This window comes from Chinchilla lanigera, unplaced genomic scaffold (assembly GCF_000276665.1).
Source record: "Chinchilla lanigera isolate Chin_1 unplaced genomic scaffold, ChiLan1.0 scaffold00002, whole genome shotgun sequence".
Classification (NCBI taxonomy): domain Eukaryota; kingdom Metazoa; phylum Chordata; class Mammalia; order Rodentia; family Chinchillidae; genus Chinchilla; species Chinchilla lanigera.
In genome coordinates, this window is record NW_004955403.1 from 94,502 (window position 1) to 112,220 (window position 17,719).

A 17,719-nucleotide genomic window follows, 5' to 3' on the forward strand; every position below is an offset into this window, starting at 1 on the left:
CATTGTTACTTCTTTTATGCATTCTTACTCATAATTTTAATTTGATATGAAATATCTTTGTTTTTGTTTTGAAGGTCCTAAGTCACTAAAGTGTCCAGGTTAGTCTTGAATTTTCAGTCCTCCTCAGCCTCAAGTGCTGAGGTTACAGGCGTGAGCCACCATGCCCAGCCTGGTTGTCTTATTTTGATATATTGTCTAGACAAAATTATGCCCCTAAAACCTAACTACCAGTATCAAGTTCTGTCCCTTGGCAAGAGCTTTACATTTATTTATTTAGCAAATAGCCAATAGCCATCACCCTGTGTCCTGGGGGTTTATCAGAGAACAAAGCAAAACAAACAAGTAAAAAAACTGCTTCTTACTACTTAAGTGGAGAGAGTGAGTGAGCCACTAACATATGTAGTCTGCCAGTGATTAGCACTTTGGAGGAAGATGAGGGTGGGGTGCGGGACGGGCGGGAGGAGGTGCTGGTGCTGTGCAGAAGACTGGGACGCTGACTCTCAGGGTTGAGCAGGACCTTGAAGGGGGCAGTAAATGAGCCATTAGAGGTCTTAGGAAAGCAAATTCCAGACAGTAACTGAAGGTGAGTTTGAGATATGCAAGATCTTTTATTGGGTTTATGCTAACAGAGAAATACTGTATTAGTTATATAAAAGTGTTGAATTTTTCCCAGAAACTTCCTTATCTTAGTAGCCTCAAAACTGATAAACATGTTTGGAAATATTTCTGATTTGGTGGGATCAAGTGTGTCCATTGAGATCACAGGGCTGGGAGTGTTTCAGCTCTCCCATTAGCTAGATGTATAGGATGAAGATAAGTTTCTTGGCCTTTTTTAGTTTCCCCAATTACAAAATAAAGGCAGAGGAGGGGCAGCGTATAAGTCTGCAAAAGTAGAGGTAATTGCAAGTTGCCTCTGAAAGGTCAGAATTTAAGCCTATCCAACTAAGAGGACAATAAACTTGTTTGTAGCAGAGTCTGCCAGCATACCAGAAGTCAGATAAAATCTAGGATAGGGGGGTACTGAAAAATTAACTTCCAGCCGCTCAACTTTTGCTGGGTGTGGTGGCGCATGGCTATGATCCCAGCACTCGGGAGGCTGAGGCAGGAGAATCATTGCGAGTTCAAGACCAGCCTGGGCTACAAAGTGAGCTCAAGGCCAGCCTGAACTGCATAGTGAGACCCTGTCTCAAAAAGACACCCCCCCAAAAAAAAAAGGAAGAAAGAAACCTCTTTAACAAAACACTTGCAAAATTTACATTAATTGAATTTTTTATAATTTTTTAAATCATCTTTTAACATCAAACATTTAAGTAGTTTCCATCGGTATTTGCTTATATCTGAGAATAATGGTCTCTGGTATATATTGGCCTCAGATAAGATTTTCCAAGGGCTGGGGATCAGTGGCACAGCACCTGCCTGGCAAGTGCAAGGGCCTGAGTTCAGTTCTCAGTACCAAAACCAAAACAAAACAAAAGGGATTTGTAGATCAGAAGTCTTCATTTCTTAGTTACTGACAGGTTTTTAAAAATACTCTTTAGTAGCTGCACAATTTTGTGCACATATGTGTATGTCATTTGTTTTTGTTTCTGTTTCTGTTTTTGACAGTATCTTGCTCGGTAACCCCAGGCTGGCCTTGAACTCATGGTCTTCCTGCTTCAGCCTTCCTGGGTTATGGGATTGTAGGCGAGTGTCACTCTGTCCTGCAGTGGCTACATGCATAATTTTATTCTGTAAGCAGCATCAGTTAAGAATCTCAGGGAACTAAAATACTTACTTGATGATAAAGTTTGATTTCATAGGCCCTTAAATGCATTAATGAAAATATATTTTTGTCTTTCAAGCCAGTCTAGAAGAATATTTAATGTCTGGTTTGTATGTATTGTTTCTTAGGTTCTTATTTCCTGAACTACCTGAAGAGGGCAGCACAGTTCCTTTCTCCGCTCCTCTCCCAACTGAAAGGAAGTCCTTTTGCACTGCGAAGTCAGATTCCAGATCTGAATCACCAGAGCCAGGGTAAATGGAGTTGGCCAAGAAAGTGGAGAAAGGGAGTGAGGGCCAGATGATGTTATCGAAGAGTCGCTGGAATAAGTGGCGCTCTCTAGGTCTGTTTCCTGGTTTCTACGTGGTGTAGTTGGCTTAGGTGATCTCCAGGTTCCTGTGAGGTCTCAAGTTCCTGAGGTCTGTACCTCAGGAATCAGGAGCCAAGCAAAATAAATCATACAGACCAAGGGAAACTCCAGAGAAAGCGGCCTCAAAATGGGAACAGATTTGAGTTACTGGGTAGAATTAACAGTTAGTGCAAAATCAAGTTTGGGGCTCTAGGTGAGCTCTTTGTTTAACAAGCAGAGTATTAAAACCTTTAAATTTTTCCATCTGAGCTGGGCGTGGTGGTGCACGCCTGTAATCCCAGCACTTGGGAGGCTGAGGCAGGAGGAATGTTGCAAGTTGGAGGCCAGCCTGGGCTACAAAGTGAGCTCAAGGCCAGCCTGAACTGCATAGTGAGACCCTGTCTCAAAAAGACAAAAAATAAATAAATAAATAAATAAATAAATTTTTCCATCTATACTTTGAATTTTAGAAGCTGAGATTCAGTCTTTGATTCTGTTTGCAGTTTTAATACAAATGTGCCTGGGCTTCCACCCAATATTTTGTAGTTGTGTAGTTACGAGCTCTGGACTGCTGCTCCCCATGCTGCTGCCGCGGCTGTACCCACCGCTCTTCATGCTGTACGCGCTGGAGCACGACCGCGAGGAAGACGTCTACTGGGAGTGTGTGCTGCGGCTAAACAAGCAGCCGGATGTGGCTCTCCTGGGCTTTCTTGGGGTGCAGAGGTAGGTCGAGTAGTTAGTGATAAGCAGGTTTTACTCTCAAGTTTATCAGCATAATCGGGAATGTGGTACTTGGCATCTACCTTTATTATGTATGTATGCATACAGATAACATGCAATTTATTATTGGCACATCTCTTAGTAAGAAAAAATAATAATCATCTTCATTTCGGAAAATATATGGAAATATGAAACTGCTTATTCTTACTAGACTGGCTCGAAAGACTAAAATATTCTTCTAGAATATTTTTCTAAATATATTCTAAATATTCTAGACTGGCTCGAAAGACTAAAAATATATTTTTGCTAATCCATTTAAGGGCCTATGAAAGCAAACTTTATCATCAAGTAAGTATTTTAGTTCATGAGATTCTTAACTATGCTGCTACAGAATAAAATTTTGAATGTAGCCACTGCAGGACAGAGTAACACTCGCCTACATTGTCATGTAGAGAAACTAAATTACTGTGTGCTTATTTAAAGGAAAATGTGTATCTTATATCACATTCCTTAGAAAAAATTGTGTTCAGTCTTTGGCATTCTTCTTTCCCTTTTTGTTTTCCTTTCTTCTTCAGCTGCAGTTTTTAATTTAAAATTCTAGATGTGCTCTTGATATAAGGCATTATGTCTTGATATTCCAAGGTAACACTGAATGACTGCTTTCTTTCCAGTAGACTAATAAAGCTGATACCCTAAGTGTACAAATACATTTAGTATTTTGGATTTGTACTATCAAAAAAATTAATAACTGGGTGTGGTTACACATGCCTGTAATTCCAGCACTTAGAGGCTGAGGTAGGAGGATTGTTGTAAGTTCGAGACCAGCCTGGGCTACAAAGTGAGCTCAAGGCCAGCTTGAACTGCACAGTGAGACCCTGTCTCAAAAAGAAAAAAAAAAAAAAAGAATAAATGGTCACAGCTAGAGACCATACTCATAAGTGAAATAAATCAGACCCGCATGTGCAAGCACTGCATTGTCTCACTAGTGTAAAACCTGAAAGAGTTAATTTAAACTCAGAGGTATGATAGACATTGTGAAATAATAGGAAAACACTCAAGGGTAAAGGGCAGCTGGGATGTGGGAGAAGAGAAGGGAAAGAACGAGAAATTTTGTATGTATGTACATACATGATAGTTAACATAGTTGTTCTACTGTCTTCTATTTCTTTGCTGAAAGAAATTGTCAGTGAGTCCTTGAGTGATCAATATTCCATGTCTCTGTTTTCATGAGAAACCACTTTGAAGATACCAATATGTAATACAAGCATTGTTAATTTCCTACCACTTTGTTTGTAACTCTGCATTGTCTGTGCTGTTCTTTTGCTATTTTGTAAAAGGTTGTCTGTTAATGTTTTCCTTCTTTTATTTTTAAAATTTAGAAAACTGGGGCTGAGGATTTAGCTCAGCGGCAAAAGCGCCTGCCTGGCAAGCGCAAGGTCATGAGTTCGGTTCCCGGTACCGGAGAAAAACCAAAAAATAAAATAAAATAAAATAAAATTTAAAAAACTGATCACAAGTGCATAAAAAAAAGACTTAATTGGAAAGTTTTTTCAGTGGAAAACTTAATAAAAAATGAGATAAAACTTAGTGAAGGAAAGATTTTAGACAATATTTGTTACTACCTATGTGTAGGATCATTGAATGTGGAATCATAAATCCCTTCCAGATGAGGTAGATACTGGAATATTTATTAAAACTCAAACTATCTGTGGAAGTTACTTTTAATGAGAAAGTGGGAAAGTCCATATAACTGTCAACTTTTTATAGAGATTTATCTATTATAATAACAATTTGTATTAACAATTTATGGATTTCTTTGTAGGAAATTTTGGCCAGTAACTTTGTCAATCCTTGGAGAGAGTAAAAAGGTATAGTAGATTTTAGTTTCCTTAAAAAATATGTTTTTCTTTGGTGGGAAGGATTAGATAGCAAAAATTTTTTTCATTTTACTTGGGTAGAACAGTACTCAGACTTGTGCTAACATTAGTTATCCACCAGTGAACTACATGGCCCTCAGTATCAGTTACTTTTATTACGCAAAATACAGCTTTCCTCTCTGACTTTCACTCTCTTTTTGTAGATTTTGCCAACCACAAAAGATGCTTGTTTTGCCTCAGCAGTAGAATGTCTGCAACAGATCAGGTAATTTCTGATTCACTAATAAATCAAGAACCTCAAAGTTCTGTTTTGGTCTGTTGGGATATTAATGATACCTTGTTTTTAACCTAAGCTCTGAATGCCCCCCTGCACTCCCAGTAGTGTCTGGTTCAGCTCGGAGATCAGAAAGTCTCTTCTGAGACATTTAGGTTAACCTGTACTCTAAAATGCTCTTGCATTTTCAAAAATAGTGGAGAACCTACCCAATAATTTATCTATATATTCACATCTTTAGCCAAATGGAAATTAACCGAACCTGTAATGTAAAAAAAAAGCATGTATTAGAATAAGATTTCACATAGATAAAAGGAAATGTTGTGTGACTTATGGATTCTTCCATGTGGACCATCAACAGCTGGAGGTAGTTTCCTTAAAGCCATGGGATAGCAGGGGGCTCCCGCCCTGGGACTCAGTATGCCTGGTACATCCAGTTCGAATTGGCTGTGAAACTCAAAAGGGATTGTTGTCAAAAAATTAATAAGAAGTGGCTTTGTTAAGAAAATTATAAGATGTCTTTTTATAATTTTTTTTTTTTATTTTTTAATTAGCACAACCTTTACCCCATCAGACAAACTTAAGGTCATTCAGCAGACTTTTGAGGAGATCTCTCAGAGTGTCCTGGCTTCACTCCAGGAAGACTTCCTGTGGTCCATGGATGACTTGTTTCCAGTGTTCTTATATGTGGTGCTGCGGGCCAGGTATCTTGTCTTTTCAACTTTATTATCAGAGCCAGTATTTTAATATTGCTCTTTGCTTTTTCTAAACTGATGAGAGGAATGTGTTCTCTTCTCTCTAGGGAAAAAGGAACACTTCTGTTAACTCATCCCATCATGATGTTATCTTTTTATTTGAGCTGTTCTTTCTTTTCCCATCAACAGATTCGAAAGGCAGATGGAAATAGAAAAAACTTACCATCCTTTTCTCTTTGGGGCAGGATTAGGAATTTAGGCTCTGAGGTGCACCTTATTGAAGATCTGATGGACCCTTATCTTCAACATGGGGAGCAGGGCATAATGTTCACTACCTTGAAGGTGGGTGTAGGTATTATTTAATAATTGTTTAGCTTAAAACTGTCCTTCAAGCTGGGCGTGATTGCACACGCCTGTAATCCCAGCACTCGAGAGGCTGAGGCAGGAGGAACGTTGCGAGTTCGAGACCAGCCTGGGCTAAAAGGTGAGCTCAAGGCCAGCGTGAACTGCATAGTGAGACCCTGTCTCAAAAAGACAAAAAAACAAAACAAAACTGTCCTTTATATTATTTACCGTATTATCAATTTGTCATTACTTTCTTTATAGAAAAGTTCAATGCAAACATTACCTTTAGAACATACTCTATTAATAGTTAAAACTATAATAATAATTTTTTTAAAAGTAAGATGTCCACCATTATTCAGAGTACTAAAGCAAATTATTGCCGGGCGTGGTGGCACAAGTCTGTAATCCCAGCACTCGGGAGGCTGAGGCAGGAGGACCTTTGTGAGTTCGAGACCAGCCTGGGCTACAAAATGAGCTCAAGGTCATCCTGAACTGCATAGCCAGACCTTGTCTCAAAAAGACACAAATAAATACATAAATAAATAAATTTCAGACACTTTGGGGTTTAAATAACTCCAAAAGGAAAGCAGAAAAAATTATTAATGTTCTAAAAAGTATCCAGCAGTAGAGCTATTTAATGGAACTTAGGTTAAAACACAAGAGGCAATGTATAAATAATGCACTTCAACTCCATCTTTTTCCTTTTTGCATGTTTTTTCTATAACTCCGTAGGTTACATATGAGGCTCTTTGATATGGATGCCCTCTAGGTGTTGTTAGAAGTACTTTTCATTTTCCACATTTGTTTTTTCATGGATTTTGATAGAATCACTCTAAAGTTAATCAGAAGATGAGTTAGAAAATGGCAAAAATACTTCCGAAAAGGAAGCAGATCAAGCCCAATTTGCCAGTTAGTGAAATATTACAATATCACAGTAATTAAAATGAAATAGTACTTTACTGTCACAGGAGTAGACAGTACCTAAATGGAAGGGATAGCCTCTGTACAAACACTCCTGCAATAAAAACCTCATATGAAAATGGAAGCATCAAAAATGGAAAAAGGTGAATTATTTAATAAATGGTTAAACATCGTATTAGGTAGTTTGTTTATTAAGCAGTTTTAGAGGAAGAGTGAGATAGAAAATTAGAGATGCCTTGGGGGCTAGATATAGAGAAAGGAAGACAGGAAAAACAGGTAAATTAAAATGAGGGAAAAAATAGAATTTAATGTCAATTAAATTAAATTCTGGCCTAGATTAACTTCTTAAACTTTTTACCTACACACCAATAAATTTCCTTTTTTTTTTGAGACAAGATCTTACTATGTAGTTCAGGCTGGCCTTGAACTCACTATGGAGCCCAGGCGGACCTGGAACTTGCAGCAGTTCTCCTGCCTCAGCCTCCAGAGTGCTGGGGTTACAGTGTACACCACCACACCTAGCACACCAATAAATTTTGTATTTAAAAAAAAAACAGAAAAAAGGGAAGGAAATTAGAAAAAAAACTTTGGATAAAAGTTAGTTACATTTCTGTATTTAATGTTATATGAAGAATGTCTCTAAACATACCAAAAAGGAAAAGAGTAAGTAAATTTACATGTAGAAAAATGCTCAAATTTACTGAAAAGCATATGTACGGTTGTAAACAAGGTGTCATTTTATGCCTTCTAAATTAGCAAATGTTTTATTTTTATTTATTTATTTATTTATTAATTTTTGTTTGTTTCTTTTTTTTTTTGAGACAGATCTCTCTATGCAATTCAGGCTGGCCTTGAGCTCACTTTGTAGCCCAGGCTGGTCTCGAACTCACAACGTTTCTCCTGTCTCAGCCTCCCGAGTGCTGGGATTACAGGCATGCGCCACCATGCCTGGCCATTAGCAAATGTTTTAAAATAATTCCCCTTGCTGGTGGGCTTACAGTGAAATCATTCCCACGTTGCAGATATGGGCTAAATAGCAGTCACACTTCGCTGTTGTAATAGCAGTTGCTATAAGTTGCTAGTAACATAGGTACCGACAACTGGAGTTTGACTCAGTAATCCTGTCCTCAGAAATGAAAGCCTGGAAAACATATATTACCTGGATGGTGGTGTTCATTGTAGTATGACTAATTCCCAAACCGAGGTACTTTCAGAGTCACTGAGGATGCTTTTTTAAAAACACCTTCCTGGAAATCCCGACATCTGGCCGCAGTGTTGTTCAGTTCTGTGTTTACTAATGCTGCAGTGATCTGGCTGCAGTTGTCTCTTTTTTTTTTGTTTTTCTCCGGTACCGGGAACCGAACTCACGACCTTGTGCTTGCCAGGCAGGTGCTTTGCTGCTGAGCTAAATCCCCAGCCCCTGGCTGCAGTTGTCTGGGTCCCTTCAAGTGCTGGTTGCTGTTGCTGCATCAGGTTATTTCTGCATGGCGGATCATAGTGTACAACCTGTGCAAGCTTTTTGTTTAATACACAAAACTTCATATGTATTACACCGAGACAAAAAAATGGCCATTGGGTACAGGGACTTGAAGGGAACAGGAAAAGTGCTCAAAATTGAATTTGTTGGTACATCAGTCATTACTGAAGAATTTTCTTTCTTTAGATTAATGTACATTACTGTTTATGTAATTTAAGTAAATTCTAAATTGTTTTAAACTTTTCTTCAGGCATGTTACTACCAGATTCAGCGTGAGAAGCTTAACTAGACTGCATAATAGCTTGAAAACTGGATTATCTGCTACCATCTGGAGTCTGTTTGCAGTGGTGGGAAAAAACAGTGTTGAAATTGGAAAGGACTTTATGTAATTTTGGTTGTTATTTCTGAGCCTCACTAGTAATTAGAGCCCATAGCCCAGAAAAAAAACACTGTGTAGTTTAAAAAGAAGATAGAAAACTAGATAGAAATAGATTGGACCAGCTGTTGACCTATGTTAAATTCCAAAAATTTCATACTTACATTTTTACCTTCCTGTGCTCGAGGGTATGTCAGCTACATAACAGGAAAAGTTAACTTTGTAGGAAAAGTTCTTAATATACCTTCTTACATTATAAGAAGTTGATGAATATTTTTGAGTTTCCGGATTGCCAAATCCCTCTGCAGTTACCCCAGATCCCTTTGCAAGGAGCAGATTGTACTTGAAACTGTCATGGCCATTCTGTGCCTCCTGACCCTTGCACTCCTGTGTGTGCTGTGCTTCTTTGCTGGTGGAGGGGAAAGGGGAATTTTTAAACTGCAGTTTTAACTTTTCTAAGCTTTTCCACTGGATATTGAGGATGGGAGAGATTCTGTGCAGTGACTGTCACATCCTGACCAAAAGTGTAGACTGCAGGGGCTGGGGATTTAGCTCAGCGGCAAAGCGCCTGCCTGGCAAGCACAAGGTCGTGAGTTCGATTCCTCGTACTGGAAGAAAAACAAACAAACAACAAAAAAAACAAAAAATAAAAGTGTACACTGCATCCAGATAGGAGTCTTCTGCCTCCTGATTAAAAAGAACATAGGAAATCTGGGTTTGCTTTCCTTGCTGTACTACAGAGAGCAAGCACACTGGAATTCAACACTGACTCCAGGCCGCTGCGGCCCTCAGCTGTCCACTGCAGACGCTGCATGCCAAGACTGGGACGAGCCATTCCGCATGCAGCCTGAAGTCAGGGATGTGTGGAAACAGCTGCATGGACCCTAGCCTGCTGTTGTTCTTCCCATACCTTGTGCTGAAGCCACAGGTGGGAAGGAAAAGGAAATGAGCTTTGGCTTTTCCTATCTCAGAAGTATTGTTCACCTCAGCAGTTTGGTGTTTTGCTTTTTTTAAGTGTCCTGTTGTAAGTTGTTGGTTCCCACTGTACCAGTAACACTCGCAGCTGTTTGGATCACCGAGGTGCTCTTCTCCGCTCCTCTCCACCCTGGCAAGCAAAGGAGCCTGAGCAATGTGAAGTGACTCAGCAGATGTTCGTTACTGTTGAAAAGGATTGTGGTCTCTGCTGTTTATAATCAAGGCAAATGTTTGTTAAAATACTGTTTCCGAATGTTGACTGTAATGTACAGCAATTTTCATAATAAAAGACATGCATCTTTATGAGGTTTTTATGGAGAAAATGACTTTGGGTACCCTAAAAAATAAAAGGCCACGCGTTGCGGCACATACCTATAACCTCAGCACTTAGGAGACAGTAAGTTCAAGGCCAGCCTGAACTTCATGGCAAGACCCTGTCTCAGAAGACAGAGGCATCGCAGGATGGGCCAGAAACAGCTGTTTCTGATGGGCCTCGTGATTACAGCAGAGGGTATCACTGTTTTCTCACCAGAACGTAAGAAATAAGGTTACGAGGTCATTTCACCCCCGGTGCCTCCGGTTTTTCAGTTCATTAAAATAAAAATGCCTTCTTGTGGAGCATCTCTTATTCTAAAATAGTCAACGAAAGTATGAATGTACTACTGTGTGCTGGAAGTATAAAATACTGGTGAAGGTTGGGAACGATGTAAATTAGATGAGTCAGTGCGAGGAATACATGGCACTTGTGACAGAGAGACTTCTGAGTAACTTAGTGGTTAGGCTGGATTAAGTCTGTGGATTAAGTCAAAGAGGATGTTCAGAGATTTTACCCAGAGCAGAGAGGTGACTTTGGCAGCTAATAACCCATGGGGATTTTCTACTCAGGCCTTTGTCTGGACTGGAGCAGCGTTACATGTTTATAGTCTTGCAGGTAAGAGACTGATAAATCTCAGTTACCAGAAGACATCTATGATTGTCTAGCCTTTCTATACATTGTTAATTGTGAACAGTAGAATCTTGGGTAATCTAGATTTTTAAATAATTTTATAATAATAATTTAAAAATAATTAAAGGTTGAGTTGCATAGTTAGTCAAATTACATGGAAATTTTCACGATTGTGAAAGAACAGGTTCTGCTTTGAGAAGCTGTTTCTTAACTATGAAATGGTGAGTGTCACGGAGCATGTGTAAAGCAGCATGTGTCCCAGTCCTACTCAACAGCATTTGGTGCAAAGGAAGCCAGCCATTTTGAATGGGCCAGTTTGGACTTTTTAGTTGCTTTTTCCAGCTTTGTCTATTCAAAGCATTGTTTTGAGAAGCAAGCGTAATGGGGAAGAGGTTGAAGAAGCTTTGAATCGGAGTCAGTGTACTTTTTAGAGCTAATGGGAATACTTTCAAAGTAACACTTAGGGCAAAGGCCTTACAAGTCAGTAGTGACAGTACAGTTTCCACATCGATGACCAGAACTGGCCATCCTTCCTCTTACTTGATCAGCCCGCATTTCATGCTCATGGCCCCGACTTACTCGCAGACTTAATCAAGAACTCTCGTCCTCTAGCTAGCACAAACACTTGTCTTGGCTGACAAAGTTGGTACAGAAGTCATGAGAGAAGGAGTCACCAGGTACAGCACTCCAGCACTGACAGACGAGCGCTGATCTTCCTGCTTGTCAGCCATTCTGAATACCTCGTGCATGTCACATTCCTTACCTGGAAAATCTCTAAGGTTCCTAATAGACAAGGAGGTGAAGTAGAACCTGGCTGGAAGGGAGCAGGGAGGCCTGCAGAGGTCAGCTCCCTCCCGCTCAGGATGAGCTCCTGTTCTGAGAGAGAGCAGCCTTTGTCTTCCATGGCTCCCATTTTTTCTAATCCTTTCCCCACCACTAAAATACTAAGTTCTTGCTGTGAGCCAGGCCACGGGGAGGCTGCTCATGATGTTTCACTTGTGGAGGGGTACTGAGCAAGTGATGAAGTAGAATTGGGAAGCCTGGTAAGCACCGTGAGGACAGTGAACTGTAGCCATTTCGTAGCTACCTTGGGGGAGAAGGGGAGATCCTTTTCTGGAATTTCTGTGAATTTCATCTAGACTTGGACTGCAGTAACAATACTCCGGGTTGGGTGGCTTAAACAAGAGGAACTTTTCATAATTCTGGAGGATGGAAAGTCAGAGATGAGGGCCCTGGTCCTGGCCTGTAGATGTTTGCCTCCTCACTGTAAGCTCATGTGGCAGAGAGAAAGAACAAGCCGTCTGAGAGAGGTGCTGAGTCAGGTGGCGTGGGGGCCCTATCTGTCAGGCGCCCCATCTCAGCCCCATCACCGTGGGAATCAGGGCCTCAATACAAATTGGTATGGGAGAGGGTGGGAGAAATTCACTCTTAGTCATTGTTGCTGAAACCTGAGTATAAGCCAGCAGTAATTTTAGGGCTTTTGTTTTTAGACTGGGTCTAAAATTGTAATGTAGGCTGGCCTCATACTCACTATATTGCCTAGGTGTGTGTCACCACACCTGGCTCAGGCACAGTTTTAGGGTCCACTGAGGTTGTAGAAGTAAAAATTACTTGCTTTATGCTTCTGTGGCTGAGAGTCTTTTGGTCAACATGAGCCTTTTAGAATATGTGAATTAGCCAAGTGGCCCTGCATTGGCTGTAATTTATAGGAGTTACTTTGATAGTAATTCACTGCAGAAGCCGCCACCTATTATGAGGCGCAGGCCTCACAGGAAGCTCCCCTCACCTCTGTGCGCTGAGTGAGCGGCCGCGCACAGCGCACCGTCATCTCGGCAAAGTATTAAACGCGGCCCGCTTTGGGCTGTGCACACGTTGGCTTACCAAGGACAAGGTTGGGACGCACCCTAAGATAGCATTTAGGGGTTGCTGGGCCTCAGCCCATCTTCTGTGGGTGTCTGGGGCCCCTGCTTCCCTTTGCAATGCTCTCTGTGGAAGTGCTGCCTCCAGGAGAGAGAAGTCACGCACAGCTCCATTAAGTGACCCATGAAACTCCAAAAGAACACAGGAAAGGGCTGGGGGTTGGGGGGGTGACAATAGCAATACCATGTTTGGGTGGAATTTAGCAACACATGACTTCAGCATGGCTGAAAGAGGTGTATGGGACACTTGTCTAAACAGGCAGCTTTCTGTGTCTCTTCTCACTGTCTTAGAACTCAGGACAACATAACGATCTTTTTTCTTTGAGATAGCCTTCTCACTTAACCTTGCATTCCATCTAGTTCTAGACAATGGATCAAACCATCAGATTCAGTGCTCCGCCACTAATTGCAGTTTCACCTAGTGTGACATGGTGTTACTGTACCCACACCCTGTCTGCACTCCCGTGCCCCCCACTGTGCCTGCCTTTGCACCCGAAGTCTGAGGGCCAGGTGGGAGGGCTGTGGCACTGCCCAGTGGACCACCTTCACCCCAGGACTGCAGCCCGAGGGGCTGCACCTCCACCCATGCTTTGTCCTTTATTCCTGGTGGGACTGAGCTCCAGTTGCCCACAGTAGCTGCGTGTTTGAACCAAAACAGTTTTCCAGCAGTTTGTTCTCATTTGCAGTCTCGATACCCTCCTTACCTTCTGGTATTTCCTGGGGTCACTTTACACAAAAGTCACCTGCCTGGAATCCTTACTCTGTGTCTGATCCTCAGAGGACTCAAACCAACCTACACATGATTTGTTTTTAAGTCCATTTACTGCCCTAGTAATAAAAAGGACACGTTAAAGGGACAGTCACTCCTAAGATGTAGTGTATTTCAGTATGTAGGTGTGGGACTTCACTGTGCCAGAAGACAGTGAACCAGCACGCACTTGAGCCTATGCAAAACCTGTGCGAGGTTTGAATGAAAGGACAGATACAGCGTGATACGGTGTGTTGTGATTTTCTCAGTGCCACGAGGAGCATTGCTATTAATGACATGGTTTTCTGAATTAGTGGACAACTTGGTAAAGTAAATTCATTTCTCAATTGTGGTACCATTCCATCACATTTGGTGTGTGTTATAACTGCAACAGTATTTTATGTTTATAAAGAAAAGTTGGATCATACCCACCCCATCATGGAAGTCTAATGAGACATTTAAAAGTTCTACAGTTGAAGGGATTATTCCTCATTATGTAGGGCAACTTCTGGGAAAAGCCTTTGAAAAGCAGTAGGTGTATTTCCTTTGCCACATGCTCTTAATCCCTCCCCATTCCCCTGGCTGAAATGTAGAGATGATGTCTGGAGCTGTGCTACCACTTGGGAGCAGGTGGATGATGTTCTGCTCTACACCCCACCCCAAGGTGGTAGAGCAGAAAGCTGCAAGAAGCCTGTTCCCTGAGGGTCTGCTGGAGCTGGCTGCCCTACCAGCTCTGCATCCTCTGCCTCCCAACTCTCACATGAGCAAGATTTAAACTTCTACTCTCAACTACTCACCTAAAGCAATATAGTAAATAAATATTAAAATAAGCATTTCAAATTAGTTTTTAGGGACTAGTGTTGAATCTTATAAGGATAAGAACCATGGCCTAGGATTTAGGAAGGCTGTGAGGCTGGGCCAGAAAGGATATCTAGAGAAACACGTCATTACTATTCTGTCTCTAAATTCTGAGAATAGGTCTCAGCAGCAACCTGTAACACATAGGCTCAGCTAGGTCCTCTAAATTGCAACAGTGTAGTTGTGATCAGTTAAATCTTCTATGAAGAATTATAAGGACAGCATAGATAATGGGCACCTGCATGCAGTCAGGACAGGAAAGGCCCTTCTGAGCTCTGAATGATGGACAAGATTAACTAGGTAAACAGGTAGAGGACAAGTAAATGTAATGATTCCCACTTATGTAAACGGGGTCTGGGAGGTGTTAGGAAGTGGTTTTCTCTTTCACGCAGCAGGTGGTGGTTGGTTTGGCGTGTGAGTACCCCCAGGAAGACTATAATTCACTTGATGGGCACTTCAGGGAGCGGCACAGTGCCTGACCTGCCCAGTAAAACCTGTTGAAAATGTGTGCACTGCTGAGGGCTGCGAGGCCAGTCTGATGGGGTGAGCTCCGTGCTGTTTATTGATCTGCTTCCTAGTTCTGAATTCCCTTCGGAAGCTTGTGCAGTGAGGATGATTCAGTCAGACCCAGGGGCAGATCTACCAGACAAGGACAGGAAGCTTTCCACGGCGGACCACGTGGAGAATGGTATGTATCGCCAGTGGGCCTTTCCTGGACCACAGAGACCTTACGTCACTCCAAATACTTGATCACAGGCACAGGCAGAAACTCAGACTGAGCCACTGTGCTCCCACAAGGAAAGAGCACCGCTGATTGCCCTACCTCTACTGCTAGTGACAAGACAGCCCTTTTCCAAGGCTGGCAGGAGAAAAACTGACATGGCAGTTTCAGAACATTTTCCCTGTCCCCTACTGTCTTATGCAGAACTTGTTCACGTTAGAACAACTGCAGAACTTGTTCACCTTCAAAATATCAGTATGGGGGCCAGGGATATAACTCAGCAGCACAAGCCCCTGCCTGGCAAGCACAAGACCATGAGTTCTATTCCTGGTACCCCCCTGCAAAAAAAGTACAAAAGCAGAATTTTTATGGAAAAGAAATCGAGCATTCACTAAAATCTCATTAGTCCCTTTACTCAGTTGGGTGCTGAAATGTGTGCTAGAAACCTACTGGGAGTTAGTGTTCTCAGTAACACTTTTGATAAGAATTTTCACAGTGGGTGAAAACAAGTGACTCAATGAGTTAGAATAAGCAGATCAGAAAACAGCTGGAAAATTTGGGGTGAACCATGGCTGATGAGAGGAGGCAGGGAAAACAATCGCCAGACCTCTGTGTGGTCTCTGGGTGACAATCTTCATCCAGTGTTAGCTGTGGCCCTGCAGAAAGCTAGCGTCTTCTCATTTTGCCTATGGAACTGGTTTTCAGACAGTGAGGGAAACAGGCCCGAAGCCAGGTCTGCCCTCAGCCCTGAGCCAGCTCCTCTCCTCCGGGAAGCACCCAGTCGTCCCTGCTGTCTTTCACACCCACCCTGCTGTTCCTGCCCCCTGGGCTCGGCCCACCCCCTCCAGGTCTCTCCAGAATCCTGAGGCTCCTGCTGCAGGAGCTGAGTCTGTTCTACAGCCGCGACGTGAGCGGAGTGAGCCTGCTGTATGACCTTCTGCACTCCCCGTGGCTGCAGGCGCTGCTGAAGGTGAGCCCGGCGCCGGGCACGGCCCTTCTTGCTATGGGTGGAGAGAACGGCTGTCCTGCTCCCTTCTGGCTGCTGTGACAAAGTGTCACACACTGAGCGGCCTGTGGGGAACCAAAATGTCCTCTGTGTGGGTCTGGAGGATGAAAGCCCCAGGTTGGGCGCTGGTGAGTGGGGCTCTGCTGAAGGCCTGTGTTTTGGTTCACTGACCCACACTGGGAAGGGGCAGTGCTCTTCAAAGACTGAGTCCCACCCCACCAGGCAACTGCTCCCCTCCTGCAGGCCCCCTTCCTGAGCCCCAGGGATGAGGGTCTGAACAGAGGACTTCGTAGGACACAGAAAGTCAGACCAGAGGGGCTGCTTCCTCAGGGCTGTCACTTGTCACTCACAGGGACGCCAGTATTGTCCTCAGAAGAAAGCAACCACGGTTTCTAGCTCAGGAAGCAGTTAGGTGGGAGGAATGCTCTGCTCTTTTCTCTGCCGGTCTTTCACTGCAGAGGCGCCTGGGGTCACAGAGCCAGCACCACCACAGCCAGAGCGTCACCTTATCAGCTGTCCACCTCCTTTGTCCTTGAGGCCAAGTCTAGATACACTTTATTTTTCCTTTTTTTCTGGTACCGGAAATCGAACTCAGGACCTTGCGCTTTGCTTAGAAAAACTTTAAAAATCGTTCCTCTTTTTATTTAATTAATTAATTATTTGGTCTTTTTGAGACAGGGTCTCCCTATGAAGTCCAGGTTGGCCTTGAGCTCACTTTGTAGCCCAGGCTGGTCTCAAACTCACAACAATCCTCCTGCCCCAGCCTCCCAAGTGCTGGGATTGTAGGCATGAGCCCCTACACCTGGCTCTTTTTATTTTTTAAAGTTGGGGGTGCGGTTGAGACAGGATCTTGCTATGCAGTCCAGGCTGGCCTTGACCTCCCTGGACCCTTCCTCTTTCTAAGGTGAGGAAATGAGACATCTATAGTTCTTTTTGGGTGTCTTGCCCTGAAGATTTCTTTTTTTCAAATTTGGCTAAAATATCTTCACTACTTAATGGTAGATGCTACTACTATAATTGTTTTGCTCTGAACAAAGATTACTAAGAAAGATCCACTTGAAGTTATTTTTTTGGAATGTGATGTTTCACTGAAGTGTGAAATGTGCTCAGTCTTACAATGCATGTTAATAGTCATAAAATTAAAGTGGCAACATCTTTCCCATGAATAAAGAATTAATGACATCACTTGTTTTTTATTTATTTTTTTTGCGATGGGTCTTTTTTTTTTTTTTTTTTTTTAGATTATTTTTGAGACTGAATCTTACTATGTATAGCTGGCCTTGAACTCACTATATAGCCTAGGCTGGCCTCACACTTACAGTGATCCTCCTGCCTCAGCCTCCCAAGTCCTAGAATTACAAGCCTGGCTGATAGCACCTGTTTTAAAGCACTTGATTTCAATCAGGCCTTTTCCCAGAGATCACCTAAGTCAGGGGCTTTAATTTCATTATGGGTATTGCCGGCCCTGAGAGGGGAGAGGGCCGGTGAGGCAGGGTTGGTAAAAGAATTTACCAAAGACAAGAGTGTATTTGGGTCAGGTACCCTGCCAGGGGCAGAGCAGTCAAGGTGAGAGACTGGGGTTTTTATAGGGCATGGCAAGCAACGGTTATACGGTTGTGGTGCCAACAGTACAGTGTCCCAGGAGGGCCTTCAGCTGTGGATAAGGAGGTGACAGGAGGTCTACACAAGTCTTAGAAAAGGCAGGAGAACAGAGTGGGCCTTCGTTAAAGGGTTTGTGGCTCTGCCTCCTGCT

General features: G+C 42.5%; 2 protein-coding genes across 3 annotated transcripts in view; both read left to right on the forward strand.

The window, feature by feature from the left end:
* The window catches only part of Als2 (amyotrophic lateral sclerosis 2 (juvenile)), an 82,129-nt gene extending 72,053 nt beyond the window's left edge, over positions 1-10,076 (forward strand). For both annotated transcript variants that reach the window (XM_005373184.2, XM_005373185.2), the window contains exons 27-33: positions 1,891-2,013; positions 2,655-2,831; positions 4,651-4,696; positions 4,909-4,970; positions 5,534-5,683; positions 5,920-6,016; positions 8,668-10,076. In XM_005373184.2, coding sequence (XP_005373241.1) covers positions 1,891-2,013; positions 2,655-2,831; positions 4,651-4,696; positions 4,909-4,970; positions 5,534-5,683; positions 5,920-6,016; positions 8,668-8,706 — 694 coding nt within the window. In that variant the 3' untranslated portion in view covers positions 8,707-10,076. The remainder of the gene's footprint in view (positions 1-1,890; positions 2,014-2,654; positions 2,832-4,650; positions 4,697-4,908; positions 4,971-5,533; positions 5,684-5,919; positions 6,017-8,667) is intronic.
* A 4,775-nt stretch (positions 10,077-14,851) lies between these two features.
* Positions 14,852-17,719, forward strand: part of Mpp4 (membrane protein, palmitoylated 4 (MAGUK p55 subfamily member 4)) — a 38,090-nt gene continuing 35,222 nt past the window's right edge. Inside the window, exons 1-2 of the mRNA XM_005373187.1 lie at positions 14,852-14,927; positions 15,809-15,930. Coding sequence (XP_005373244.1) covers positions 14,852-14,927; positions 15,809-15,930 — 198 coding nt within the window. The remainder of the gene's footprint in view (positions 14,928-15,808; positions 15,931-17,719) is intronic.